The following is a 16,162-nucleotide window of genomic DNA, read 5'->3' as shown; positions in this document are numbered from 1 at the left end:
GCACATCGTCATCATCATCAGGGCTCGAGTACGACAAACGACACGAAATATGGAAAAATGAAAAGTAAAAATCCAGCTGCCATCCAACCAGCCATCTATCCATTCATCCATCCATCCAGCAATCCATCCATCCAGTTCAAAGCCACCTGCAGCTTAATCCCAAAGCTTTGGCATTGCTTTGGATCAGCCAGTACGTCGAGTACATATACATATAGAGTGCAGTTGAGGTGCAGGTGGATATACGACGAGTATACGATGATAACGATGATGGTGATGATGATGATGATGATGATTGCGTTGCGTTGGCTGCAAGAACGCTTGACAATGACGCCATTGAAAGCACTTTTGCCAGCATTATGTGGCTGTGTGAATCCGGAGCTAAAGGCAAAATCTGAGGTTGCGATTGCGGTTCAGATTGACTTGGAGGCGGGGCAAGGGCAACGGCAACGGCAACGGCAACGGCAACGGTTTTCGGTTTGGCAATCAAAAAGTCATCAAATATGAATTTTACGCTATAATTTTTCACCTGAGCGGGGAATCCTGGCACCAAACCACCGACGTTTAGCTGCCATTTTTATGGCTTTTCTACCTGCTGCACGCCCTTTGGCACGTCTTTCAACTCAATTGCACTTTTGTGCATTTCTTAAAAAACTCCTACAGCCGCTGTAGGTGGGTAGGTGTCTTCCATTTTGTGTGGCAATATATGGGAATATATATACAGAATATACAGACAGATGCTGGCAGACGACGCATTTGAATTGATGGAAGTGTGTCCTGTGGCTTTTTCGAGGAATATATTCAATTCAATATACGCATGTTGATTGAAAGCGATTGGGAAACGAAATCAATGCAGAAGTGCCGAAACTCGAAGGCAAACTTTACGGATAAAGTCAAGTGTTGAGATATGTATCTAAAAGTTTGTATTTATCCAGCTGGCAAGTTAATCGCCTTTGGAAGTCAGGAAGACCTTTTTAGTCACTGAAATTAGAGCTTCAGAAAATAGGTTGTTTATTAATATCTACATTTAAAGAATAGGGCTTTTTAAAGACTATATATCAAGTATATATAAATTCGTTGGCCCATCACATTAAATTATAAATTTGTTAGAGGTTGCAAAGCAAAGCAAATACTGAGCATTATATTCTTTCATTAAACATGTATCTATTTCTATGCTGTACAAACATACTTTTATTTTCTGCTGTTCGGGAAACTTTTGAACTTTTTGTATTGGGTAAAAATTAAATTAAAGTTTATGCAAGCGTAACGGCAGCCAGGAAAAATCATTTGCCACAAAATCCACTAAAACCCAATTTTGTGCCAACAAATAAAATGAAACACGCACAAACAGCAGCAGCTTCACTGGCGAAATAGCAACAAAGATCAAGTCCTGGGCGAGCATGTGTAGAAATAACAGGACCAAGAAGGAAAACCAGCCATCCAAGGACCAGACAAACCGATACACCCAAGGAGAATGCAGCAGAAAACAGCAGCAGCAACAAAAGCAAACATGTGCCTCAAGATTTTGCAGTCTATGGCAAAAGGGAATAATGCGAGCACACTGCAAGAAATGTCCATCTAGGATGCTAAGCTTTAATGGCAATTGAAGTGTTTCAAAGAAAACTTTTAAAACTATGTATTTTCAAGATCAGTGATTTTGTATTATGTTGAACAAAGGGTGTAAGTGTAAGGAGTTTTCCTCAGTGCAGAAAGTGAAGAAAGGGTGGCGACTTGGTTAGCTGGAGTCGGGATTCGGTTTTGTGGCTGTAACGCAGATAAGCAAAAGTTTCCCTCAGTTCTTAAGTTGAAGTTGATGTGGGGCTATGAGGATGTGGGCTTGTGGAAATGCGAAGATGTAGAAATGCAGACTGAAGAGAGTGCAGAATGGCAACCGAATCAGAACTGAGAAATCATGTCATTTGGCGGGCAGCGCCGCAACATTTTGCCGCTTTTAATGTTAGCCAAACTGTCAGATGATGTTTTCTGCCCGTGCTTCTTCCTATGCATGTTGCGGTTTAAATATGTGTTCGCCCTCTTTCACTTTAAAACTGAACAATACAACAATACAACTGTGGATACAACATGCATTCTCAGCATGCAGATGATATATTGATATTTGATTAAAATATGGCATTTTGATCGGGAGAAATATTATAGTAAAGCTCGTGTGCCTATGAGTAAAAACTATGCGAAACATTAACCATATAAACAATATTTAATGTAATTTTAATCTAATTTAATTTCAAATATTTTTAATCAACGCACTTCCCTTAAATTAGCTCCATTCCCGCTGGCTTACTTTCTCCACAACTGATCCGATTTTCTTCCTGCTTCTCCTGCTCGGTAATACGAAACGCCATTGCATATTTTTCAAATAATTAAATGCTAACCATGAGGACCAGGGGAGGGAAACAAAAAAAAAAAGGAAAGTGATCGCGACATCAAGATACAAAGATACTTTTTTTTTCGCCTCCCTTTTGGGTGCTCAAGCTGGGAAGCAAATGACGATGATGATGAAAGTCAAGTCAGTCAAGTCAGTCAAGTCGGTGGCAACTTGAAGCCAACTTAGCCAGTCAGATGAAACTGTTGCCCGGCTAAAAAAGGTAAGCTGCAAAGGCAGCCCAGATAAACCGTTATCAAAAGTTGCAACGCCCACTCATCACACCACTCTACCCCCGCGATTATCTTTCCAAGTCAGTTGCCGTAAGGCGACGCTTTTAGTGCACTCTTCTCCGTGTGACAGTTCATAGTTCACAAACGACAATGGCACAAACAAACAAACGAGCGGCGAAATGGGAAAGGGGAAAGGAACTGCTGTCCTTCAGCTGCCAGGATCCACTGCTTTGACATTTGCCACCTGGAACATTTCTTTTTCGCTGTCTCACTTTTGGCCCCGACAAAGTTTTCTCCCAACTTTCGCCCCCTTTGGCATTGCACTTGCCTTGGCCACTTCTCAATAGATTTCAGCTATTTTGCACGCAGAGAAAAATTAATTACGTTGCCATATGAAAATCAAGTAGTTAATGTATGGAAAATTGAATATTCTGCCAATTGAAGATAATTGAGATGGCTTAAAAGCTTAACTGTGATTCTCTCTGTGCTTTTGTGGAAACCAATCTTGTTTTACCTAAGCGTTTCTTTTGATCTCTGCGTCGATGACATTGCGCATACGCCACGAGGGACGGACATCTGAAAGCAAGTCTCTTCACTTTCGACTACATACATATATCTAAAGCTAATTTAATTTAACGAATACAAAAAAGGAAACCACACTATATTTAATATTAATTTTCGCTTACTTAATAGGTAATCAAAACTTTTGCGGCAACCCTCGCGCGCAGTCAACTGGCTCATTCAAGTATCCTACTTAATTTCACTCATTAGGGGAAATTTCAATCGGGAAACCGGCAAATTACGGAATGCCAACACAATCAGCTAACCCAACTTCACCAGCGAAATTCCTCAGTCCATTTGAAACTTTACACATGCATTCTGTGTTAAATCTATTAACATGTGCTCATTTCAAGAGTTGCAAGTACTTAGAACACAGAAGTGCTATTTAAGCATTGAAGAAATTATCTAGAAAATAGCAACTGGGAGTTTGAGCTTTACAACTAAACTAGTATTTGTAGTTATTTTTCATTGGGTTAAAGTGGTTTTCCGCACAGTTAGGAGTGTGTCGAAACTGATTGTGTTCCAGCAAAAATACAGTATCGCTATTAGTCGTACTTCATATTCTTGAAAAGAATGTCATCTCTGGAGGACACCGCTCCTCCGGCAGAATTACCACCTTGCGCTGCAGGATTCACCTGGGTAATTCTAATGAGCACCTGTCTGCCGGACTTGGCACGCACACGAAGAAGAAGCCAATGCGATGTAAGAAGTGATAAGTGATAATAAAAGTATTATCACCATTAAAAGCTGATTTCCCCTAGTATGGATATTATTTTCATGAAAAACTAAGAAAATGCATGCGCCGCAGATATGACAATGAGCGAAAGCCAGGTGTGATCAAGAAATGGATGGATCGTACGACCAAAAAACTGATGACTACAAGAAGACCATGTCCTTGTCGCGGAGATGCATACACTGGCGCTTGGTTGGGCTACCATTCCGGATATGGAAGGAACGAGCCGCCTCCTAAAACTTAAATTTTTTAATTGATTGCAGATGTATAGTTTATAATGGGATATTTTTAAATACATAAAATATTTGTTATTCCTAAATATTTCAATGAATTGGAAACGGTTGTGTTACGCTGTGCGTTTATTATATTTATTTGCAAGCGTATAATAAATATTTTACACGAATCTACAATCTATCGTTTCGGCGAGTGACAAAACTAAAAGCCAGCCAACTGAAAAGCCTTTTCTTTAATTTTTCATTGCAGGTACGTTCGCTGATTTGACGACAATGAGGAAAAAGGACACTTGCCAAAACAAATGTCACGTGAGCCACACAAACTTTTCCTTGCCCCCTTTTCTCTGTAAATCTGGCTCTAGTTTTGTTTTTATTTGTTTTTTGTTCTTGCCGCTTCTGGTTGGTTCATCATGGCAGCACATAGAAATATTTGGCTACCCGACAGCATAATTTTTTTTTGTTCGCTTTTCCTTATTTCCTCGTGACTTTTTTTCTCAGCTCTACGATTTTCTCTCAACCCGATCCGTGATTTGGCAGCCTGAAATCACGTAAGCCAAGGGGGAAAGCGGGAAAGCGGACGGTAGTTCCGTCATGTGTCTGCGTCTACTTTGCTCTGATTACAAAACCCAACAACCGATACACTGAGAAAAATATTCAATTTACAATTATTTTATTTCATATGTTTTTTTTGATATAATCTGCTTTAATAGAGTTAATCTCGACTATCGTATTTCTTTAAATTTTTTATTTAAATACACACTAAACTAATATACATAGAAGCTGAAAAATTTACATTTCTATTTAAGAATTTTCAAACTACTTACCTTGCATTTCAAATACATGCAGCATCAAAGACTATTTTGTTTTGAAAACGAAAAACACAAAAGATTAATACACCGCCTTGTTATAAGTAACACACTTAGTATCATGATAAGATGAAATATATATTTTTTTGCAAATATATCTATTAGCTTTATGTATTGCAAGCTGGAAAATATTTTCCCTGTGCGGCAGCAAAAACAATTTGGCAGCCGGCTCGCGCGCTTTGTTAACGCCCGAGCGACCCTCAGATTCTTTGGATGTGGATGAGGATGAGGATGAGGATGAGGATGTTGATGTGGATGTGGATGGGAATGAGGATTGGGATGAGGATGGGGATGTGCATGTGAGATGCAGTTCGTTTCAGCCAGTTTTTGTCCTTCTGCACCTCCGCCGTTCCCTTCGTTGGCCAATTTTGTTTTAAGTGAAAATTGAAACTAAGCTCAGCAACTGTCCGATGGCTTTTTATTTGGTGATTGCTTAGCTGCTGCTGCTGCTGCTGGTGGTGATGCTCCACCTCGTTCCTTTCAAAAATCGTGTAACTGAAAACTCAAAGCAAACGAAAAATCTACGTGACACCAACGGAATGCCGGGGAAAGCCCTTTTGAAGACGAGCTAAGGACAACACATGCAGGACAAATAACTAGCAAGGGTTTCTATTTCGATGGGCTTTCTCAAGGCTCGGCAACCGCATCGTTTGCGACAGCTTCAATTTTAAAGAATCACTAAAAGCACATCAAATTTATTAGTACAAAATCAGAAAAGCTGCATACATCAAGTTATATTTTCACAAGGCTTTTAGGTACATGTAAAATTGTATACAAAAATTCACAGGATCATGGCGATCATTACAATATTCATGGAATCCTTGTCCATTTTTATAGGAATTAAAAATGGCTTCGAAGACTTAAGGGCATTTTCTTTTGCTTTTTTGCGATCTCTGCCTTGATGCAGGACTCATACGCAGATTTTCTTTGGCTTTTAGGGCACTGAGAGCTTTGGGACAAGTTGGCTCGTGACAATCTTTTGGGCTGAGACTAGCGTTCTTATTCCTTCCGTAGTTCGAATTGAAGTACATCACCTGAGCTTGCGTCTTCTGATTGCACGTTTCCGGTGGCAATCTGCAAATCTGCCGGATAACCCTCCTCTTTAAAGTTCGAGGAAAGTTGTATCTTTTCGCCGCAGCCGCTGCATTTATTGTTCTCCGTTTCAGATTCGGCTTTTTCTGATTTCCCAGCGTCTGCCGAGGCTCCACTTTTTGGGGCCGCTTAAACATTTCCATCAGCATCTGTGCAAATATATATATAATTATACAGATTATAATATTGAGCATTGTCTCTTAGGTTTAACTTACTTGTTCCTTGTTTTTACGACGGGCCATGTTTCTGTTTTACTTTGATTCACTTCAAATTTCGATTTACTTTTAAAGGAAATAATAATACAAAGGCTACTGCTTTTTTTTTAATTTATTGAATATTTCAATATTGAATTTTGAAGATTATTATTTCTTTTTATATTTTTGTTATATAATTATTATTTTTTGAAGCCTTAAAGAAGTTAACAGCTTTAGAGTCTTTGCAAGGTAACTGACTTCAGTAGAACCTTGAGAAATTCGAGCATTCTCTCTACTTTTTGAAAACACATTTGACCAAATCAATGAAGGGAAAATAAAAAAAAAAAGCTTTAAACGCTTTTCAACACTTTCCGGCTAAAGATCCTTGCAACTCAGGTGGCACTCATGCCTAAACCCTGCGCCCCGCTTATTGACTTTCAAGCTCAGTTTACTTTCCCGACGCTGTTTGACTTTGAGCTTGGCCAGAACCGGCGAACCTGGGAGCCCGGGAATTTAGGAATCTGGGAAACTGGGAAGCTGGTGCCCCCGGATCTGGCCAACAGAAGGCTGCAGGCCAACTGCTTCACCCGGAGTTCTGTGGAAAATGTTTTATGCTGTGCACGGTGAAAATTCACATAATTGCAGTTGGAATTCAACAAACAACAGCGGAGCGTAAATAGAAAGCGCAAAGTCAACAGAAAAGCGATAGCAAAAAAATACGACTGCTGCAGAATGGTGAATCTTGGGAGGCAAGAAAAAAAAAACGGAAAAAAAATCAACGAGGGATAGAATCAGCAACGTCACCGCAACAGCAGCGGAAAATACAAACAAACAAACTAACCTTTGACCCCCTGCAACTCAACTCAACATCCCGTTGTTGCTGGCCACTTCAGGTGAGCCAAGTAATTGCAACTGAAACTGAAACTTGGCTAAGTTGCCAAGGAAACGAATTGCAGCTAAAATTGGAGCTGAAGGCGACGGCCAAGCCCTACTGTACATCCAGTGCGGAGGCAGCGGGATGCAGGTGGCAGGATGCAGGATCCAGGACATTCAGCCAACACACACACACACACACATACGAAAGCATTTCGATGCAGGTCATTGCGGCTAAATTAAAAGAAATCAACGCAGGTCGATCGGGCAGAGGGGAGGGGTATTGTAGTAGGTAGTTTACCCATGGAGGTGGTTGCATTTTCCAAGAATGGAGGGCCACAGCCCACAGTTGACAATATAAGCGGAGATAAAGAACAGAAGAAGCTGCAACTTGAGCTGCTGCCGTCTGTCGTTGATTTTAATTAAAATCTTTAAGCTGCTGTTGATTATTAATTATAGTGACACTGTGCCCCAAGGACAGCAAACTGTCGCAGATAATGTAGCGGGTGGGGAATTATAAATAGTAGAAAAGAATAGCGTTTCAGCAGCTTAAAGTTGTAGTGGCTTCAAGCTAAAGCGTTTGAAAAATGATTATTCCTTTCAACAGCACAGCACTTTGACTTTTAAGCTAGCGAGTCTGATAATGTATAAATATTACATTTATATTAAAATGTGGAGCTCATAAATTAAAGCGAAAAGGAGTGCTTTAACGCTCAAAACCTAAAAAACATTTGCACAAGTCAAATGGTTTTTTTTCAACTTCAGAAAGCGCTGCACGCGCATTATTAAAGTGAACTCACCTTGAAATAAAAGTTGCTAAAATGATTTATGTAAATTCAGCGCAACACAAAAAACACTCCTGAGCAAACAAATTTAAGCAATTTGTCAAAAGAAAACAAAACACAAAAGCCCAAACAACATCAGCAAGCCAAATCCAAACATAAATAAAGCACAAAGTGTCAGCCTGTCCGTCCGTTCGTCTGTCCGTCCGCCTAGCAAACAAACAAACAAACAATCGTTCCACACCTGCCACGCCCCCCACATTTTGTGGGTGGCAGCTAGCGGGTGGTGTGGGCGGTGGGTTGCTTTTAAGCTGCCAAATCCGACAATTAAATTATTGCATGACAAAACATGCACCGCAAAATATTCAAAGCGCGCCAAAAACAGGATGTAAACAACAATAACAGCAGTGCAAGGATGGAAAAACAGGAAAAACCTCGGAAAACACACACACAAACACACAGGCGGGCGGAGGGAAAACATCAACAGCATCTAGCCAAAACATAAACACAAGCAACAACAGCAACAACAACAAAAAAAGTATTGAAGGAAAACTGAAGAAAAAAACCAAACAGATTCATCTTCCGCAACAAGAACAACAAAGGGTAGCGAAAAAAAAACTTTTGGCATGGAAATATCGAAAAGGAAGGCATTGGAAAAAAGAGTAAAAAATAAAGAGAGACATATTCCGGGGTTTCCCCATTCGGATATAGCTCTTGGCAATAATTTGAAATTCGATTACCATAACCAAGTACTCGGAAAACACAAACAGAGATCGCCGGGTAGTCCGCACACACACACATGTATATTCTGCAAAAAAGAGGAAAAACGTTGGAAAAATGTAGGAAAAAGTGTAGGAAAAACTAGGGGGCAAAAGGAAAAGAGACATTCTCGCTGCCACAGGCGAAAAACTGCAAATGGCGAAAACGTTCGCTAAAAGGTCGCCACATCAGACTGGCAACAGGGAGAATCGGAAAAACGGCCAAAGAAACTAGAAGGAAAACAAAAAGACCACTGCACACACATGGCCAAAACTGTGGCCAAAAAGCCAAAACGTGAATATATCAAAATTTTCGGGGCAAACAAGGCTCGACCGCAGGCCGCAACAAAAAAATCCTCTAAATATGGCAGTGCGATTGAAAGCGAGAAAGGAACTGCACTTCAATACTGTCAGATTGCTTATGCTGATAAATTAAGATCAAAGTTTGGAAAACGTATGTTCTAATAAATAATAATTTAAAGAAAATCAAAATTGGTAAATATGTCAAAATACGTATTTAATCAAAAAGCAATAATTTATTTTTCTTTAATATGATTGCATTTATAGGTTTCTTGGATTTTAAGATTAACTTAACTTGAGATATCTTATAAATTCTAAATCGATTTTTCGTATTTAGCCTAGTGAGGCCAACTCTTCTTCTATATTACCTGCCCTGCCCCCCAATTCCCACCACCCCCTTAAACGATTTCAATTACAGCCAATTAAGCGAAAAAGTGGCAGTGGCAGACAAAGAACCTCAGCTACAAATTGCAACAAAAAGCCAAAAGATGCTAGCAACAGCAGACACACAAAGCTAAGACCACCCACCGCCGCCCACTGTGCCACCCCCTACCCCGACCCCCTGGCCCACACTCACACATGCAAGCGTTTTGCACCTGGCGGAGGGAAAACTTTTTATCCACTTTTCCACTTGCGTCTTTCGATGCCGCCACCCAAATCGCCCCTTTAATGCCGCGAAAATGTTGAAACAAACAAACAAATAAATTAGTGTTCAATCAGCGTAATTTCTTCGACTATGCAGTCTGGCTGCCACGCCCCCACCCTACCCCCAAAAAGGCCCCGCCGCCCACTTTTCGGTGGAAACTCAGCCAAGCATGTTTGCCTTTTGTCTTAGGGCCTGATATGCGATTGTAACTTCGGTTTCAATTGCACTGCAAGTAGCAGTGGCAGTTAGGTGGGCGCAAAAAGGGGGCGGGCTGTGCAAACTTTTCGCCCTGCAGTTAGTTGTAAGTAATTAAGCGAAGAAGAAGAAAACACTGGGGCAGGGGGCGTGGCAGGTGCAGTGGGGGCAACACATTGGAAGGGCCAAGCAAACGAAATTTTCGGTAATTTGCTTAATTTGAATTCGAGTGCAGGCAGCGATAGGAGCCAACTTGAAAATAGAGAGATCTAATGAACAACACGGAGTCAAGGTGCGAATCAAAATAAAAACAATAGCCGTACATTGAATGGTAAGGAGTAGAATGGCACATTATGCAAATCTACATTGTACTAGATGAATTAGAAAATTCGAATTTAAATGTGCAAAGTAATTTCTATGTAAAATAAGGGTTCTTTGTGTAATATATTAACATTATTCAGGTTCTGAGACGATTTCACAAACGAAATGCATTGCTTTCAAGTCCTTAAGTTACATTTATGTTTAGCCCTTTTGATAATAATAATTAAAAGCTATTCATCTAAAGGTATCTATCATGTTTTAATTCATATAAAAGTTGTTCAGAACTCCATTAAAAAAAGCACTTAAATAGTATTAAAAGCATTAAAATATAATGATCATTAATCTCAACTGATATCATCTATGAGTTCTATAAGCTCTGCAGGAAAAACACTCGGAATTTCCTTTGCAACCCCCGACAAAGTGGGAACACTTTGCCCGAGACAAACTGGCGCTCAGTCTCAGCGGCATATCTACGCATGAGTACACTCAAACTCAAACTCGATGTCACTCAAGAGCAGACCCCCTGTGCACTCGGCACCTTTGAGTGGTAAGAGATCCATGGTGGCATCTTTTAAAGGGGGGGAAATCCGATGCCGAGTGACTCAACTTGTGCGGCACCCACGCACATATTTACATGCATATACAAGCATTTATTTGCTCGATCCGAACTCTTGGGGAGTTTCTTAAGAGAGGCGCAAAGGAGCTGACTCAGGTTGCAGTTGTATAGAGTATCGCGTTGGAGAAATAAGAATACTACGTCATTGCGATGATCTGATCTGGATCTGGAATTTGAAACTGGTTTGGCTTTTGGTTTTTGGACACGGATCGACGTGACTTTTGCTTTATTTATGCCAATTTATATGCATTAGCCGGTCTCTTGCGATCGCGTGCGCAGAAATACTCGACTTGTTCTTGCCGTTATTTCTAATTAGATTAGGGTGGGCCTTATTATTCCTATGCCAATATACAAATTACCCACCTCCTTTTGCAGCCCCGACGGCAACGGGCCAATCCCTTTAGCGCGATTTTCTCGTCTAGTTGCCTTTTGTTTGGCCGCGATCTTTTCATTCGGCGACCTCCTTTTTCTGCGCCTTCTTATTTACTTTTTGTTTTCTTTGCTACTGGTTACACACCCCGCCGTTCCAAAAAGAAAAAAGCCTTGAAACACGTTCTCGAATGGGGATCGGAACAAGGAACAGGCGCAAAAGGTGTAGCACAAACGAGAAGAGAAGTAAACCCGTTTTATACGCCGGGTCCCCAATCTCATTTACCTACACTACTTCACGCGCGGACCGCTGCACTCGCAGAAAAGGGGTGGCGCCTTGTAAGTGTACCAGCAGCATCCACACATATATGTATGTACATGTGAGGTATAAGATTAGATAAAAGTGCAATAAATCATTAATCCCTATTCCCTGAAAGTGTTAATTATGTACATATGTAAAAGGTTTCAATGCAAAAGAGTTTTCTGATAATTAAGATATTATTATATTATATAGATATAATGCTTATATATATCATAATGATATTAATATTAGATTATAAAGATAAAGTGTAAAGATTAGATTGAAAGCACTTGAACGATTCTCCCCGAAAACTTTGCCTCTGTGTACTGTAGATATAAAAGTTATAGATATAATGATATTAATATTAGTTTATAAAAATATCCAAACTTAAGCTTTTACTTTCTTGAACGCACTTGAACGTTTCTCCCTGTGCATCGATCTCGAAAACTTTGCCTTTGTGTACTTTAGCACTCCAGCTCCGCCCCGTCCCCGCGCAGCTTCCAGTCCCCCTCCCCACCCCACGACGCCCAAAACTCCGGCTTGGTCAGCAGAGCAGCTGAGTCGGCGACGTCTGCGCAACTTTTGATTTTGCCCGGAACCGGTTTCGCTCCACTAGCACCACTACGAGTATCTTTCGGCCAGCGCTTGTATCCGAATCTGTATTTGTATCTGTATCTGTAACTCGGACCGAATCCCAATCCGTAGCAGACGCTGGCAGCCCACATTTGAAAGGCTGCTGCAGCGGGCTGAAGCAGAGGCAGCGCCGATAAATGTGTTGTTAATGATGTTTTCAAGATGCTGCAGTGGGCGTTTTTGGGTACCGAGAAAGAGATGTCATTTGCCGATAACATCTTCTATAAATACGTGGATCTACGACGATGATGGAATCGCAAGTGCTGTCTATAAGTTATTAATTGCTGGGTCATTAGCGTTGGGAGTGAAAAAGTAGATGCAAGGATTAATATAATGAGTTGGTTGGTTGGTTGCTACACTAATATGAGATTACTATGTTAATCTTGTTAATATCCCAAGTCCTAATGAATTACATGTTTCAGCAGTGATTCGGCACCTTCCAAATTGGATTTATCTCTACTATTAGTAAACATTATTTACTTGCCACTCCTTCAGTTTGCGACTGTAACGCTGTAACTTATTGTGCATAATTTGCCACAAGACCAAAAACCTTTCACTTGCCCCCAAGCTCCATTACCACTCTTTGTTGCTTCGCTCGGGTCACTGACAAAAACTTCAATTTGAAATCGTTTAAAAATAGTGAGCTCACACACACACACACCGATGCACTTCTAATAATAAGCCAAATGCAGGGGGGCGGGGCGGCGTATATCCAGTATGGATATATAGTGGAGCTAAATTCATTGCGGGGGCGTTCCTGGTCGATCTGGTCGAAGATCGCTCTCTCTCCATGCCCATTTCATATGGCTTTCACATGCCAGTTCTGGTCGTACTTCGTTTTCCGTTCTTGCAATCGCTTACATTCACTTTTCATTACAATTAACCTACACCGAATGAGTGTGAGTGCGTTAGAGGGGAGGGGGAGGGCGGTGCTCCCCGCACATATTTTAATTGCCATGTGGGGGGTGCTAGTAGTAGTAGTAGTAGCATATCTTTTGCTCAGTGCACGCTGCCAAAAAATCCAAAGAACGAAACAAATTTATGACATAGAAATGTCAAGAGTTGTGGCTATAAGTGTGTGTGTGTGCGTTACATATTTCTATTTCTGGCACGCTGGGCTGCATTCGGATATATAGCTATACCGTTATGGATGGGATGCATTTACGTAAATGATTTAGAACATATCGAACACACTTTGAAGGTGACTTTGACAGAGCGAGCAAAGTTCCAATTCACTAAGTTCACTTATTTCTGTCCTCAGGCCCAAATGCCCAAATCGAAGCTGTTCGAAGGAAAAACATTAATTATCATTGCGGTGTGTGGGCAATTAGAGCGATGGTATTTCTCAAAATTTAGCTGACCACTGCAGGAATATGTAAAATCGTTGCCTTCAAAATATGTTTTATTTTTTAATATTTTAAAACCTATGATCTTAAGATGCAGTTCATGACACAAGAAAGATCTTCGACTCTTTATGCATATTAAAGATATGCATAGCATTCTTTTTAGCAAGGTCTTAACGAAAACAGTAAAGTTTTGCACCTTGAAAGATTACAAAAATAAATTATAATTGGTTATTATATGTTCAGTGCTTATTTAGTATAAATTATAAACTGACTATTACCAATTAACAAAAAATCCTCTAAACTGTAAATATTTTCTTGCCCAAAAATGTTATATGTATATAACGTGTTGGTTATATTATCTAAAAAAAAATAATTTCAAGGGACTTAAATCTTATTCTTAAAACTCTCTTCAATGTATAACAGTTAAATAATTATTTTTATCACCCCATCAAATCGATTTATTTAAGGCTTGAGAGAGCCACAAAAAATTCATTATCTAGTTTCCTGCATTCATTTAGTCATCGATTTGCAATATTTAGTTGCCAGGCTATTTTATAGTCCGCAACCTACGCCAAAAAGCTTAAGTCTGTCTACTTTTGGCCAGTTAACCTTTTAGTTGATTGTCAACTCGACTCGCCTTCATTGAACTCGGCAACCCCTTAAGAAACCCCCTCGCTGACCAACAAAGCAAAATCACTCGAACTCTCTTCATCGGATAAAAGTGCTCTTCAAGAGAGCGCAAGAGAGCACTTTGCACTGTGGGGCAAACTAACTTTTCTTTGCGAAGTGGTAGGTTGCTTAGGCATTCTGCTTGATTAAACTATTGTAAAAGGTGCACATTAATATCATTTTAGCTGAAAAAAAGAGTAAACCAAACGCATATACTATACTTAACCAACTTTTCTACAAATTATACTCTTTAGAGTGTTCCGATTTGAAGTTACGGAAATGCCACATTATGGGTTAACTCGGCCCACGGTCGGTTCTCGGGGAGGTGGAGCGAGCGAAAGAGAAAGGCACGAGAGAGGAAGAGCGCGAGAGAGTTTCGAGTCGAATTGGAATGGAATGGCCAGAAAAATATTGCTGCTTTCAGTTTCGAAAAATTTTTCGATGGAAGCGGTTCTGTCAGCGGAAAAGTGAATTACAGCAGAGCCTGCCTGAAAAACTCAAGAAAATCCCCTCAAAGAAATAGCAGCTCTCAGCTAAATAATAACAAACACAATACATTCTGCCCAGTCACCGCAAACTGAAATAATCACTTTTCTGCAAAAAAACGCCGTCATCAAAAAAGTTTTTGGCTACAACTCTAGAAACGCGGAAAAATTTGTCAAAAATACAACTAAAGAAACAACAACGCGAGTGCACGTGTATGTGAGGTGCTCAGCAAAAGTGTGTGTGTGTGTTCGTTTCTGTGTGTGACAGATAATAAAAGGAGAAAAAAAAAGAAGTTGTCGAAAGTCGTGCATGAAAATTGAGTAAAAATAGTGCAAGCGCTGCAGGGAAATTGTCCGGAAAAATCGCAAAATCCATTGTTTTTAGCCGGCATCTTAATGACGTCACGTCGTGCCGCAAAAAACCAACGATAACAACGACTTCTGCAACAACGCGCGTGTTTAGTTTACACACACACACCACAGCGCGTCAAGAAAAAAAAGGTTAAAAATACATTTTCAATTCACCATCGGCGTAGCAGTTAAACAATAAACAAATACAAGAAAATAAAACAGCAGCCGCTTTTTCACCCAGCAACAACAATTTCAACAACTTCAACTTTGCCAGCAGCAACAACAACAACAAGTCAGCTGGACAACCGAAGGTGTTTATACTTTAAAACAAAAAAGAGATCGTTGTGTTTTTTCTTTTGTTTTCTCTCTCTTTTTTCGCCTTCGTCTTAAGTTTATGTTTTTTTTATCCATCGGTTTCCCATCTTCTCTTCCTCTTCTTGCCACATTTCGTGGTCTTGTTTGTTATTGTTGTCGAATTTTCGGTGATGCCAAGTGAAAAGTCGGAAATTCTGTTTCATGACAGGGAAAACTTAACATCGTAGGGAAAGTTGTTCACAAGACTCAGTAAAAGAATAATGACAGATAATTTACAAAAGAGAATGTTACGGAAACTAATGTTCTTCAAAGTTAAGCAAATGTAGTTCCCTATTGTTTAAATAATAAGTTGATTATAATATTCCTTAAGTAGCGTTTTTTAAGTGCAGTGTTGCAAAAGTACTAGCATATTGTCAAAAAATTGGGCATTAAAATGCAAGTCACTTAGATTTATTTAGTGCTGAAAAAGGTACAGAAACATCGATATATGTAACTTCGATATTTCAGAGATAGCTGAATACAAACTTCACAAAAAAAAATATTTCTGGCTCTAAATAATAACTTAATAGCTAGTTATTGTTTCCATAATTATAAAAGAAATCTATTTTACTAAAGTATCCTCTGGAAAAAATATAAAACACTACATAATACATGTAAGCCTAAAGCTAGGAACAATATACGCAAAAATTAATTTTTTATTGAAAATAAACTACTTTACTCGGCCACAAAATATAAATTCTTCCTTAATAAGAGTATCATAATCATAAAAAAACTTGTTTAATCTGATAAAATAATGCACATCCCGTTCACTTGGCTTGGTAAAGCTTAATGACCGAAAATCAAATTGAAATTGAGCCTAATGAACTGTGAAATAATAATTAAAATTCAACAAATTGCAAACCAAATTTGTCAG

At 39.6% G+C, this 16,162-nt stretch overlaps 3 protein-coding genes across 35 annotated transcripts in view; 2 read left to right on the top strand and 1 right to left on the bottom strand.

Annotated features, from left to right (window-relative positions):
• The window catches only part of LOC120446114 (protein muscleblind), a 161,812-nt gene that overhangs the window by 29,846 nt on the left and 115,804 nt on the right, over window positions 1-16,162 (top strand). For 14 of the 33 annotated variants that reach the window (XR_006356465.1, XM_044005864.1, XM_044005866.1 and 11 more), the window contains exon 1: window positions 14,512-15,245. The exons of 1 other annotated variant lie outside the window; for it this stretch is intronic. The gene's annotated coding sequence lies outside the window, so the exon portion shown is untranslated. Of the gene's footprint in view, window positions 1-14,509; window positions 15,246-16,162 lie in introns of those variants that run through there. 18 more of the 33 variants (XR_006356466.1, XM_044005851.1, XM_044005848.1 and 15 more) reach the window with 7 other exon arrangements.
• Window positions 3,725-4,223, top strand: LOC120446121. Its single transcript, XM_039626947.1, has 2 exons — window positions 3,725-3,873; window positions 3,933-4,223. Exons 1-2 carry the CDS (start codon window positions 3,745-3,747, stop codon window positions 4,146-4,148), a joined length of 345 nt encoding a protein of 114 aa, XP_039482881.1. The 5' UTR covers window positions 3,725-3,744; the 3' UTR covers window positions 4,149-4,223.
• Window positions 5,718-6,436, bottom strand: LOC120446119. Its single transcript, XM_039626945.1, has 2 exons — window positions 6,311-6,436; window positions 5,718-6,244 (listed from the first exon to the last, which is right to left on the bottom strand). The coding sequence occupies exons 1-2, from the start codon at window positions 6,335-6,337 to the stop codon at window positions 5,864-5,866; spliced, it is 408 nt and encodes a 135-aa protein (XP_039482879.1). The 5' UTR covers window positions 6,338-6,436; the 3' UTR covers window positions 5,718-5,863.

The sequence above is a fragment of the Drosophila santomea genome, chromosome 2R (genome assembly GCF_016746245.2).
Source record: "Drosophila santomea strain STO CAGO 1482 chromosome 2R, Prin_Dsan_1.1, whole genome shotgun sequence".
In the NCBI taxonomy this organism is placed as follows: Eukaryota; Metazoa; Arthropoda; class Insecta; order Diptera; family Drosophilidae; genus Drosophila; species Drosophila santomea.
The sequence above is the reverse complement of the archived record's forward strand: the minus strand, read 5'-3'. Positions and strand labels throughout refer to the sequence as shown.

Excerpts from the sequence above, each read along its gene's own strand:
- LOC120446121 (XM_039626947.1), top strand. The coding sequence starts at position 3,745 with ATGTCATCTCTGGAGGACACCGCTCCTCCGGCAGAATTACCACCTTGC. Across the intron at positions 3,874-3,932 it reads GAAGAAGAAGCCAATGCGAT|TATGGATATTATTTTCATGA; the intron begins GTAAGAAGTGAT and ends GATTTCCCCTAG.
- LOC120446119 (XM_039626945.1), bottom strand. The coding sequence starts at position 6,337 with ATGGCCCGTCGTAAAAACAAGGAACAA. Across the intron at positions 6,245-6,310 it reads GTCGTAAAAACAAGGAACAA|ATGCTGATGGAAATGTTTAA; the intron begins GTAAGTTAAACC and ends ATATTTGCACAG.